Source organism: Molossus molossus, unplaced genomic scaffold (assembly GCF_014108415.1).
Source record: "Molossus molossus isolate mMolMol1 unplaced genomic scaffold, mMolMol1.p scaffold_m16_p_5, whole genome shotgun sequence".
Lineage (NCBI taxonomy): Eukaryota > Metazoa > Chordata > Mammalia > Chiroptera > Molossidae > Molossus > Molossus molossus.
In genome coordinates this window covers 44780744-44794264 of record NW_023425388.1, presented here as the reverse complement: position 1 = coordinate 44794264, position 13521 = coordinate 44780744, and the positions used below count along the sequence as shown (strand labels likewise).

Here is a 13521-nt window from a genome sequence, read left to right as displayed (position 1 = left end):
TGAATCTTTATGAAGATAATCATAAAACTTCACTGGTAAACATTATCTTTTAATCCTCACCTGAGGATATGTTTTTCATTGATTCTAGAGAGGAAGAGAGGAGAGAGAGAGAGAGAGAGAGAGAGAGAGAGAGAGATCGATCGGTTGCCTCCTATACACACCTCGACTGGGAATTGAACCCACAACCTGCATATGTACCCTAACTGGGAATCCAACCCTTGGCCCCTTGGTGCATGGGTTGATGCTCTAACCAGCTGAGCCACACTGGCCAGGGCCAGTAAGCACTTTTTTTAATTCCATGTTTCTGAATGGGAAGACTGCATATTGTACCAATCATTTATCTCTCAAATTGATTTTTAGGTTTAATACAAATTTTCATCAAAACCCAAGTGGAGCCCTGTGTGGCTCATTTGGTTTAGTGTCATCCCATACACCAAGAGATTGAGGGTTTGATTGCTGCTCAGGGTGTGTATGGGAAGCAGCCAATCAATGTTCCTCTTTCTCCCCCTTCCTCTCCTTCTAAAAATCAATAAAAACATATCCTCGAGTGAGGATTGAAAAAACAAAAAAGCATTTAAAAAAGAGTACAGCCCAGCTGGTGTAGTTCAGTGGTTGAGTGTCAACCCATGCACCAAGAGGTTGCCAGTTTGATTCCCAGTCAGGGCATATGCCCAGGTTGTTGACTCGATCCCCAGTTGGGGGCATGCAAGAGGCAGCCAATCAGTGTTCTCTCTCATTGATGTTTCTCTCTCTCTCTCTCTCTCTTCCTCTTCCTTCCTCTTTAAAATCAATAAAGAAATATTATTGAAAAATAAAGAGTACACATGTAAATTCTATAAATAGTAATATTTCTATTTAAATATTTTAAATATTTCTATTTAAATATTTTAATAAGACATATGGAGGCCCTGGCCAGTTTTGCTCAGTGGTTAGCACATCGGCCTGCAGACCAGAGAGTCCCTGCTAAGGGCATGTCCCTCAGTTGCAGTTTGTTTCTGGCCCCGGTTGGGGTTGAGTGGGTGGCAACCAATGGGTCTCTCTCACATTGATGTTTCTCTCTCTCGTCCCCTCCCTCCCTCCCGCTCTATCTGAAGATAAAGGCAAAAATGTCCTCAGGTGAGGATTAAAAAAAAAAGACATAGGGAGGACCAGAGCCAATATTTACCGAATACTTGCTATGTGTTAAACAATAGGCTATGTACTTAGTTATCTCATTCACTCCTAACCAACACTCTAAAATTAAAACTAAGGCCCAAGGTGTTTGAGATTCTTTAGTGCCTAACAGTACCCACCTGATAAGAAGCCAGGTTGGAATTTGAATCTAGGTCTGTTTTACCCCCGAGTCTGTTATTATACTGTCTCACAAGATGTTTGTACATGTCTATGGAATAACTGTTTCTTGCTTTTCTTTCTAGTTTTTTCCAAATGGATATGCCTTTGCCACTGGCTCTGATGATGCCACGTGCCGTCTCTTTGACCTTCGTGCAGACCAAGAGTTATTACTGTATTCTCATGACAATATTATCTGTGGGATCACCTCCGTAGCCTTCTCAAAAAGTGGGCGCCTCCTGTTAGCTGGTTATGACGACTTTAATTGTAATGTGTGGGACACACTCAAAGGAGATCGTGCAGGTTAGTACCTAAGTCCAAATTACGTGAAAGGTTCCCATTTGTCATTTGAGGGCCCTGGACAACCTGGATCTAGGGAATGGCAGCCCAGCAGTTCTTATTCATGTCATTGTTGCCCTTTGAATGCATTTACAGTTCATAAACCATAGCTACATTTCTGTTTTCTGAAGAGTTAACATCTAGTTCTGTCATATTTTCTTTTTTTTAAAATTCAGATACAGGTGAAAGTTTATTTAGAAAGTCACAGAGGTAGAAAAAGTGAGCCAGCTGGGCTGTGTGGGCTCAGGAAACAAGTTACAGAGGCAAAAGAAGGGTCCTTGGAGCTTAGGAGAGAGAGCAGAGATATGTACCTTGAGGGAAGAAGAGAGTAAGTGCTCCAGAGAGAGGAAGAGAGTTCCCTGGGGAAGGAAGTGGGTGGGGAAAGGCATGGGCGTGCTCAAGAGGGAGCATGCATGAGCTTGTAAGCCCATATTTTCTTGTTTGATATAAAGATGAACAGTGAATATAATGCATTGTGGTCTTTTCCAAATTACAGTGTTCTTATAACCTGGCAGGAAACGGATCATCTTCCTTCTGTCTTCCCTTAGCCCCATACTCTGAGTTCTGTCCTGCAGCTTCCAAAATACTCATTTGTACACCAAGTCATACTGGCGACTGCCACTAATAACAAACTACACAGAGTGATTTAATTCTTTTAATGTTCAAGTTATGTTTAAGGAATCAAATTGTTCTACATGGCATGTTACCACAACACAGCAGGCCTCTGCCCCAGCCCATGCTCCCTGCTTCAAAGGTAGCACGTCTGTTGAAGGTTTGGCTTTATCATCCCTCCTCCGACCACACTGCACAAGCCACCTTCTTCCCAGCTTCCAGCTTTCCCCATTTTGTGAATTTTGCTTAGAGCATCAGAGTTGACATTATTGTGACTTTTTAAACAGTACTTACTGCTGAGCCATGAGGTATATACTGTGACTACTTTGCTATGCAGCTTTTAATATTCTCTAGGGTTAAATTAATGTTTTGGCTTATTCTTGGTTTTGATGTACTTCTCACTAATTAATCTTCAACCTTGCTGCCAGTTTTGATATGTCTTGGAGTGGATCCATTTTCATTCATTGTGCTGGGTATTCAGTGGACCTTTTCAGTCTGGAAATTTATACCCTGTAGTACTAGGAAGGTGGGGGTGGGGGTGGGGGTGGTATCTCATTGCTAGCATTTCTTGTTCCATTACCATGATCTTTCTAAAACATTATTCTGACATTTGATTTCCTTGGATTTTCCTTAGATTTTCTTACTATATTCTCTCCTATTTTCCATGTTTTATTTTGTGGTTTTTTTTTTTCCCCTCAATGTTCTAGGAGAAATCCTTGCCCCTTTTTCCAACGAGCCTTCTGTTAAGTTCTGGTTCTTTATTTTTGCTATCATCTTTTTGAGATTTTTTTTTGTTAAGGCATCCATTCTTTGTTTCATGAATAAAGGCTTTTGTTTCTCTGAGGCTATTAATGAAAGCCTTTTTGAAGTTCTCTTCAAACATAATCTTCTGTGCTTTCCAAGTTGCTTTTTTTTCTTAGTCCCGTCTTTATTTAGACTATCCCCTTAAAACTGGCGATTCTTAGCGTATTGCTCATACTGAAGAGTGAAGCACTAAACTGTTTGAAGGCCCCGTACACGTGGCTGGGTGTTTTACCCACAGGCCTCCCTGGACAATCTGACCAGGCATTCGCTGGGGATCCCTAAAAGATCTTACAGACTTCCCCCTTGGGCTGGCCATGTTCTCTGAGATGGATTTTCCACCTTTCTCCCTGGAATGTATAAACTGGCTGCCCGTTTGGGGGCTGACTTCAGGATGAAAGCTGGGGGCAGAGGGCAGAACAATTAGCAAGTAGCACGTTCTGTATTCTCCATTTTCAGCAGTTTCACTGATCTCGGCTGTGCTTGTTTTCTTCCAAGTAAGAGACCGTTTTATTCTCTAGCGAGTAGGTCTCTATATTAGTCTTGTGTCGGTGCAGGATGATTAGTCACCTGGTTCTGAAGTGGAGGAGGAAACCCCGGGAGTCTGATTCCCGAACACTTTCTAATGCAGTCTTGGTTTACCCCGGCTTTGCCCCTGGCTGGTTCGAGATGACTGGTTTCACTAGTGTCTGACCTTTTTGGAGGTTCTGCAGTGTAAGTTTGTTTGCCTTAACAGACCATTTACTAAGAAGTCAGCATTTAAGGGTCCCCTAAAACAGTTCCCAGCGTCCAGCTTACAGATGTTGCCATTGCCCCTCTCGTGGGTTTCTGTCCTTACCCTTTACACTCCTGTGTAGTTCTGGAGGTTTCTGAGGGAATCAATGCAACGCGAACATTCCCAGGAATAATTTTCTACAATCTCTCTTAAGAGGTTGTAGAAAGGTTCACAGTTTGCATTTTGGAGCTATTCTGTTTCCCAAAGCCAATTACTTTTTTAAAGTATTAGGTGCTTTGCCTGGATTGAATCAATTAGTATCCATAACAAAATAAAAATGTTTGCTTTCTATATTTTTTAACATGCTTGTTTTAATTTTGCTTTGCTTACAGCTGATTGGTCTCAAAGTGACTCAACTGGACATTTTCTGTTTTTTTGGTTTTTTTTTTAATCCTCACCCGAGGATATTTTTCCATTTTTTGTACAGATAGAATGGGAGGGAGAGAGAGGAAGGGAGAGAGGGAGAGAAACATCGACGTGAAGGGATACATCGAGTGGCTGCCACCCGCACGACCAACCAGGGCCGGGGACAAACTGCAACCGAAGTACATGCCCTTAGCGGGAACCGAACCCGGGTCTCTCCGGACCGCAGGCCGACGCTCTAACCGCTGAGCCAAACCGGCCAGGGCTCAACTGGACATTTTCACCTTAACATTGAATCGTGGCTCATTCTCATACTAATTCCTTCTCCTTTCCATTGTGAGTTGTATTTAGCCACAATGTTCATTTCTTGTTATTTCAACCCATAATGGTAAATTTGCCCATTGCCATACTGGACATGCTACAGACAATATTGTTAGACAAGATGAATTTCTGTTCCTGAGATTGTATGAGAATATTCTTCATTATATATAGAGGGAACATAAGCTCAACACAATATTATTGTTTTTCTGTTTTTTCTTTTTGAGAGAGTGAGAGATAGAAGCATCGATATGTGAGAGAGACACATGGATTGACTGCCTCCTTCCCCCCCACTGGGGATCGAGCCTGCAACCCGGGCATGTGCCCCGACCAGGAATCGAACCAGGACCTCTCAGTCATTGGGACAATGCTCTATCCACTGAGCACACTGGCTGGGCTCAATACAGTATTAAAGAAAAAATTCTTTTGAGAATTTGATAAATTCTATTTTTTCATAAAATCTTTCATTTTTCATTTTTCTTCCATATACTTGGGAATGTTTCATTTTATCCCCGTGTGGTAATCAGAATATCGAGATTAATATACATATGAAACCATAACTAGATGAGTTTGATGGTTTCAGCAAGTTATAACCAAACATTCCAGTGTTTGGTGGTTAACAGAAGAAAGTAAAATCATGTTGGTATTTTTGGAAGTGGTGATATAAGGCAACTTTGTTCTTATGTTTTTGTTGTTCTTGTGACAAAAGACTACCTCGCTGAACATTTTTTGTTGGAAAAAGCATAGCTCAGTGGCTAACTCTAGAGAAGCATGAGCTTATTAGAGACGTAGAATAGCAGCCTGTATGTTTTCCTAGATCTAAGAAACCATAATTATGAAATAATTTTTCAAAAGTGAGTGACGAGTTGATTAACGTCAAAAATTCATGTTGTAAAAAGAATCGTATTTTACTTACATGTCCAGTTTACCCCCGCAGTCTCCAGACACAGAGAAGTTCATTAGCTTCTAAGTACCTTCCAGATGTTCTGTGCATACACTTTTTGAATTCTAAAACTTGCCATTGCTAACTTTTTACTGACCTTTGTTTTTCAGGTGTTCTCGCTGGTCATGATAACCGTGTCAGCTGTCTGGGTGTAACTGATGATGGCATGGCTGTGGCCACAGGCTCTTGGGACAGTTTTCTTAGAATCTGGAATTAACAGAGCATACCATTTTGCTGTTCTCCGTTGATATCTGGAGAAATCAGTGCTACAGCCTATAGCTGTGAAAAAAATTCTCCCTTATATTTGCAGTTGAAGATTTTCTATTGAGATTACTATATACAAAAAGAAGCTTTCAGAGAACTACAAAACAGAAAAATGATGGGGAAAAAAAGGCAAAGGCAAAGGTGCTTGCTGAGATCAAAAGGACCAGAGTATTGAGTTGAGCTAATTTAACCTTGATGAATTTTTGCTTTTACTCAGTCTGATTCTGTTTTCTTTGTATAGAACAAAATGTACATTATAGCAACCTATCATGTTTGTTTGCATTTTTTAAGAACTTCATTTTTAACTTTGTATACATCAGAAATGCCACGTTTTTGAGTTTAGTAATGGAGGAACCAGGCACAGTAATAGATGGAAGTAATACCATATGTGTCTGTCCTTATGTTTGAAGAAAGTCTCCTTGAATTCTGACCTCCCCTTTTCATCTAAGAGATCCTGGTTGCTTAATGTTTAAAGAAGGCTGACAGGTAGGTGCCTGAGGGGAACCCTTTTGAATATCATTAGTTTCTGGTACATCCTTTGCTATCCTATCAATTTAAATAAGTGCTCATTTTCAGTCCTTTCAGAAGAAGATAATCTGAAGGCTAGGAAGTAGAGATTCACTCTGAAACTTAAGACATGCGTAATAAAAACATTATTAATATTAATAGGTAGATAGCAATAATTGCATATAAATGAATCTTAGCATTTTAAAAAGCACATTATGTTCAAATGACACTTCAAGTAATCCTCTAAATAGTTGGGCTTTCCTATTAATTTCTTATTCTAGAACTGAGTTTGTAGAGTATACTCATTATTCCAGAACATTGATGAACATTTGGATAGTCTTTGCATCTGAATAATTTTTCCCCAATATTCTCTGTCAGTATGCATCTAGATCTAAGGAAATAGGACAGCATTATGTTTTGAAAGAAGTGTAAAATATAGCCAATCACTAGACCTGAGTATAGTTATGACAAGGTGGCTTTATGAATTTATGTTCACATATATAAAATCTGAATTGATGTAAATTGCGCCTTCAAATTTTAGAAAGGAAACATTTAAGCTATGCTCTTCTGTAATATTCCTTTCCTTAGCACAAAATATTGATTTCTAAGTGGTGTGGCTCTGCTTCAAAGAATGGCTAGATCCAAGTGGCTTCCATTTTGAAGCCAAAAGGAAAATACCAAGAACAGTCTGTAAGGGAGTCAGAGGAAAATACTAATCAATTCATTCCTCTGCTTGTCAGTGATAATAATAATGTGTTGTCTATCACTAGAATGGGCCCTCCTGGATTTAAACAAAGATACCCTCCCCTTTGGATGTTCTACAAATAAATCTAAATGATTGACAATGGAAGACTGTTAGTTTTGCTTGATGGTCAAGTCACGGGTTATTCTGACATGTTATAGAAGTGCATTGTTTTGTTAAATCAGTAAACTGTGTTAGTTACTGTTGAGATTGGTCTCTGTTAACTTTCGATCACCTGTAATCCTAAATATTCCCAAGTTTTATGCCAGTTTTCATTTTTATACTGTGAATGTCCTAATAAGTGCACCAACTATAATGAAGTCAGTTTTAACATCAGTTGATATTAAAGAGAACAAAATGAATAAAGGAAGATTAAGATATGGGCCAACAAGACTTGTAGATGGCAGGCATGAATGTATATTTATACAAAGGTTTCTATGACTCTATTAATATTTGTGGACTATTTATATCATTTTGTAAAGAGCAGCTCTTTGAGATAAGGTGAGAATCTTTTAAAGGAACACAGTCATTTCCATCAGAAGCAGCTCTTCGAGATTAAACAAGAATATTTTAAAGGAATGTATTCATTCCCAAAGGGGGTGGAAGAGTTTGCTGTGTAGTTCAGCAATCTGTCCCAAATGCTAATAAAAAAAAGCACTCCTGCCATGTGCAAAATAACCTTGTATAGAGTATCCCCTCTACTTTGAAAGTTATTCTAGGAACAAGAACTTTAGAGAGGCACACAGACTATAATTCTATGGTATTAAAACTATGTTGATAAAAATGATTTAATGTTGTTAGTTTTTGTGGATAGTTTAAAAGCAAATCCCATAGTTAAATATGTACTAGGTAACTTAACTCTACCAAGACTGTGGCTGATTCTTATATATATGACCAAATGGTGACCTCATTACATTAACTTACTAGTTAAACCTTTGCTTTCTAGTAATATGGGTTCCAGTTGCTAAATGTCTGCAGTTTGAGTTCAGCTGATTGTCTGTTTAATTGTTGTTCATGAGATTTCCTGAAATAAAAAAGAATGGTATATAATTTGTAGAAACACTGTATGGTTTGAATCTATTTCTGAAGACTTAAAAAATATGGCCAAATGTAGTTTTAAGGAATTTGTGTCATCAAGAAACAGGTTTTATTTGTAGACTCTGTAATCACCTCATAGAGATCTGACAAGACTTTTTGTTTGATGCAGTCCCATTTCATTTTTTCCTTTCTCTGGCTTCAGTGGTTCTCAACATTCCTAATGCCATGACCCTTTAATACAGTTCCTCATGTGACCCCAACCACAAAATTATTTTCGTTGCTATTTCATAACTGTAATTTTGCTACTATGTCTTAGGCGACCCCTGTGAAAGGGTCGTTCGACCCCCAAAGGGGTTGCGACCCACAGGTTAAGAACTGCTGCTGTAGGCGATGTAACAAAGAATATTCTAAAGGCATGCTCTTTTTTTAAAACAAACAGTGACCTGCCATGTGCTTAACCAAATCATCCCCAAAGCCTGCTCAAGAAAGCACTTCTTGCTACCTTGAGTTAGGCCCCACCCTAACTCATATTTCTGTACCTGTAATTCCAAAGTTACACACACATACAGAGTTCCATCTTCGTAGAAGCAAAGACTTGGGCTTAATATTTCAACTACAAGAGAGACTAGCAGGCAGTTCTCCCTTAATTCAGATCCGGCTGAACTGATTAATACTGCAGGATGATAGTATGGTCTCCTAGACACATTGGATGTAGGTGCTTCCGGAGTATGGGGCAAGCAATTTAAAAGTTAACCTGCTAGATTCTTGACTTCTCCAGGTGAGAAAATGAAATTTTTATTATTGTTTAAAAATACTGTGAAATATGATATAACTGACCTTTCCAACATTTTTGAGGTTTTAGATTTAATAATAAAGACTGACCATTTTAAAAGTGAAAACTTTTAGGGAAACTGACACTTTGAACACCTGGTGAATGTCTCACATTTAGAATTATAACAAAATTGAATACTTGTGGCTTATTTGTTGATATATTCAAACTTATGGAAACTGATTAAACAATCTCCCATAAGAGCCTACAATTTTAATACTTTCTTTCTAGAATTAGTATTATTTTTCTAGAATCTTTAGGGTGTCGGGCTTAAATTTAATTACTATGTTCAGCTTCTAGTTCCCCTTTTGTCATTGTGACTAGCAAAATTTTAAACTTTGTCCCCTCCTGTTAGAAGACCCACCAGCTAGACCATCTTTCTTGTGAGGAAGGGTAGCACAATGATAAAATTGGCATTTTAAATTTGATTAAATTGAATGTCAAGTACACTTTGTATTTGCTAGTTTTTCTCTTTCCTTTTGGGTTACCTTAAATTTAGTGCTCTATTTAAAAATATTGGTTACCATAGGTACTCATGAAAATGGTTTGTATTTGAATGACAAAGCTAGCATTGTTTAAAAAAGGAATTTACTCATCACAGATTGATGGTACACCTTGTATTTAGCAAATTTGTTTGCATGTTGATAAAATTTCTTTTTTCTTAAATCCAATTACTGATCCTATAAAAGTTATATTGCAGCATTAAAAAAAAAAATTGGTTGTCTTAACTGGTGTCCAGTGTGCCCAACAAAAAACTTACATCACACAGTTTATTTCTTAGTTAACAGAACTTCAGAGGTATACTTTATAGATATTTCAAGCCTTTTCTGTCTGTTACACAATGGTGCTCTATCCTATTGTTTTCTTTACAAAGAAGCATCTGAACACTGTATTTGCATATTCTTATCCAAAGGCATCCACAGCTACGTGGGTTTTTAATAAAAGTTTGATTAAAATGTTTTTTCTTCACCTAGAATGGTTTTTACACACTTGTGGCCAACTGACTTGGAACGTCAATAGTATAACTATGGGAAAGGTGAATGTACTAGATTAAAGCTCTTCTAAAAGCTTTAAACAAACGATGGATCGGTCCCATGATTTAACAGTATTCTTGGAACTTTCTTGCAGTGATTCATTCCTTTATTTGTACAGTAGCTCTGTGAAATAATGTTGGCTGTGAATTGATATTGTAATCAATAAAGTACTTTAACCAAATTTCATGTGGCATATTAAGTCAATTTTAATTTTAAAATTAAGTCCCAGAACTAAACTCCAAGCCCAATATTTCAGGCTCAGCCCTAGTTATTACTTTATCTAAACATATGTCATGGGCTTCCAGGGCAAGAAGGAGATTGGAGTGCTCCTTTAGAACTATGTTAGCTTACCATTAAAGGACCATACATTTTCATTGAAAAGCAAAACTAAGTCATTCTTTCCCTGGCGCTCCCTTAGGATAAACAATTATATTGGTTCTAGGACTGATGATAAGTTTTTAGTTTCATCACCACAGCCTTGGGGGAGGATGAATGAGGAAACTTTCAGTAGGTGACCAGGCATGCTAAACAAGTTAATTCAATCAAAAGATGAGCCAGTCTACCCAAGATAATGCCAGTATAGATACTACATTTTTATCGATTATCAGACAAAACAACTTTTATTTTCACCTTGCAAGTTTGCATACTTATTGAAAAAATGTAGTTTTGTAAAAAGTTTGAGGTTATACAAAGTTTATAATTCTGCAAACAAACATAGTGAACAAGAACTCTGAACTGTATCATCTGTAACTTACATGATTTCTGTAGAATTCATGGGCTTGGTCACAGGTGCACTTAACCTCTAGGCATAAAGGTTGTGTTTTATTATTTCCCAGGAGTCCTCAAACGTTAGTGTGCATTAGGATGACCAGGAGGATCTTCTTACAACAGATTACTGGTCCCCAAAGCTAGTGTTTTTGATTCAGTAGAAGTCTAGGGTAGGACCCCAGCATGTGCATCTCTTACAAGTTGACAAGTGATACTGTTGATCCAGGGACCAAACTTTGAGAACCACAAGAGTGTACTAATGAGATGATACCAAACCACTATGCTGTTTACAAATTTCAAGTACTTTGTATAGAGTTAAGAACTTGAGCCCAGTTGGTGTGGCTCAGTGAGCATCGACCCATGTACCAAGAGATCGCTGGTTTGATTCCCATTCAGGGCACATGCCCAGGTTGTGGGCCCAATCCCCTGTGGGGGGCATGCAGGAAGCAGACAATCGATGTTCTCTTTCTCCCTCTCTCTTCCCCTCTCTCTCTCTAATATCAATAAAGAAGAAAAAAGAACTTGAGCTTGTAACCTAAATTAATACCCAGTCTTAGACATCAAGTCTTCATGTTGCAGTTGTTATCTGATCCACACATGTTGGACCATACCAATTTTTGGTTATAAAGCAACAACAAAAGCTATAAATTAATATTTATTGCAATTTGACACTGCACCCTAGTATCTGATTTGCATAAAAATATACTTTTGAAAGGCTTCTATGGCCTAAATAATATTCTCCTTAAAATATCCTGAAAAAGTGTTGTTGCACCTGCTGTGAAAGACAGAATGGCACCCAGGAGCCTTAAAGGCACAGAAAAGGAAGTACTGAATATTAAAAGAAAGAGTCTGAAATGTTACCCTCCCATGGAAAAGAAGCACAAACATAATTGGCATGGTGTCCTCTGTGCATTTCTAACAAGCATTTAGGTGATGCTGGTTTGGTGGTCCTCAAGGCTACGTTTTGCATAGCAAAGCACTAGAATGTCATTTTTTAAATGTTTCCATATAAATTTCAATTAGTGTTTAACACAAACACACACAATACTTGAATCCATAAACATTTCATTAAACTAAAAATACAGTGATATTTTTAACCATGCCCTGGCAAATTCATACAATTAAATAAAAGTAAAGCTACCCCACAAGGACAATCCAGCAGTATCCTCAACAAATACCTTCTGAACAAAGTTTGTACACAACTCTAACCACCCAAAATTCAGACCTCCCATCTCTGGCTATTTTTATCACTTCAAACTTCTAAAACTTAGAAAGCTTTCCTTACTGTAGTCATAACTGAAGCTGAAAATGTTTCTTTAGAACATCAGGAAGCTATTTTGACCCAGATACTTTAAGAAGAGACTATCAGAATAACAAAGCTTTATACTGCTTTACATCAGTTTTAACGGGAATATAAGGAGTAAAAAAACAGCTTATTTATTAGTGGTTTACATACCTGCCAGAATGGCAAATATTACTGTTAACTTGCAAGATAATACACTCAAGAACATTCCACACTCCTTTTTGGTGGCTAAAGCAATGCAGATGTAAAACAAAAACAAAAAAGTGACTATTCCCATTAAAGTGACATCAAAAATTAGTTTTGAGAAAGAAGATGAGCATTCTCTAACTCCTGGATGCCAGGAAGCAGAGTTTTTCAGAATCAAAAACAAAGAGAGCCCTAATTAAGAGCAAGGCTCCACCCCTCAGGGGTCACATAGTTGGTTCTGTTGCTTTTAACTAATTCATCATTTTAACATATCAAACATTTAGCCTGTTGTTTACCCCCAAATTAAAACGAGAGAGACATAACAACACTCTTCAGAAATGCAAACACCCTGAGATAGATCATTACCAGAATCTACACAAGAATTTGCTGTTTAGGAATAGTGAACACAATTCATATTTAAAATCATTTCATAAAAATAACTGTCCCAAATCATCCAAGTTGCATTTTCTCCTATGATGATCACCGAAGCGATTTATATTGTTAAGATTCTTCTTCATTGCTTGAACGTAGAAACTGCTTAGTAAAATTCTCCAGCTCATTTTTAAGTTGAACAGCTTTATTTCTAATTTAAAAAATGAACAAAACACCAAAATCATTAAGGTAAATGAGAAAAAAGAATGCATTCCATCCAATCTTAACCCCACTAGCCAGCTGCTGCTACATTTATCTGAACTCAGACTAAACTATAAAAACCGTTTTATGAGTACTTCTATGTGCTACTACAGCTTTGCAGTAAACACAGAGTCCAATGTTCAGAACTTAAAGAGAATGAAAAGCATAGGAAACAGGAGTCCTGTGGCCTTACATGGGAGTTAATGCCTAAGTCATGTACAGTTATAACTGTCCTTGAATTTCCTTTAAGTTAAACATAAAGGATAGAATTTGGTTTTATATATGGATCACACATTAAAAAAAACCCCAAAACCTAGAATCTTATCTGATGCAGCCAAATACCATAAAAAGAGGAAAACAGGAACTAAAACTGACCAAGGAACAAAATTTGGTCCCTCATTCTCATACTATGCCAAGGCACATGCTTAAATGAGCTTCTTCCTTTCTTTTTATCTTGGTCTTGTTTTGTTGAGTTCACATGACTGAGGTCATATAAGTTAAATGTACATATGAACTCCACTGTATTTTTCATAGGGCAACTAGGTAAGTTAAATTCTATCTGAATGGATGAGCCTAATCTAGTAACAATGGAGATCTCAATTTTTCTTTTAGAAGAAGGATGAATTAGTAAATCAAAAATATTCATACTTATTCAAGTCAGTCCAGCCAGAATCAGAAGATACATAAGTGCCAATCATCTGTTTTCTCATTTATGTTTTGCTATGACAAGATGAAAC

The 13521-nt window shown here is 37.6% G+C and overlaps 2 protein-coding genes and 1 long non-coding RNA gene across 6 annotated transcripts in view; 1 reads left to right on the top strand and 2 right to left on the bottom strand.

The window, feature by feature from the left end:
- LOC118616886 overlaps nt 1-8021 on the bottom strand; it is a 36573-nt gene extending 28552 nt beyond the window's left edge. The window contains exons 1-2 of the long non-coding RNA XR_004956726.1: nt 7918-8021; nt 5578-5687 (exon numbers count right to left, since the gene is read on the bottom strand). This is a non-coding gene — a long non-coding RNA (uncharacterized LOC118616886). The remainder of the gene's footprint in view (nt 1-5577; nt 5688-7917) is intronic.
- Nucleotides 1-8249, top strand: part of GNB4 (G protein subunit beta 4) — a 41737-nt gene extending 33488 nt beyond the window's left edge. Inside the window, exons 9-10 of the mRNA XM_036242404.1 lie at nt 1416-1632; nt 5591-8249. Coding sequence (XP_036098297.1) covers nt 1416-1632; nt 5591-5697 — 324 coding nt within the window. The 3' untranslated portion in view covers nt 5698-8249. The remainder of the gene's footprint in view (nt 1-1415; nt 1633-5590) is intronic.
- Nucleotides 8250-11135: 2886 nt separating this feature from the next.
- The window catches only part of MFN1 (mitofusin 1), a 33979-nt gene continuing 31593 nt past the window's right edge, over nt 11136-13521 (bottom strand). For 3 of the 4 annotated variants that reach the window (XM_036242400.1, XM_036242401.1, XM_036242402.1), the window contains exon 18: nt 11136-12734. In XM_036242400.1, coding sequence (XP_036098293.1) covers nt 12653-12734 — 82 coding nt within the window. In that variant the 3' untranslated portion in view covers nt 11136-12652. Of the gene's footprint in view, nt 12735-13474; nt 13505-13521 lie in introns of those variants that run through there. The other variant, XM_036242403.1, reaches the window with a different exon arrangement.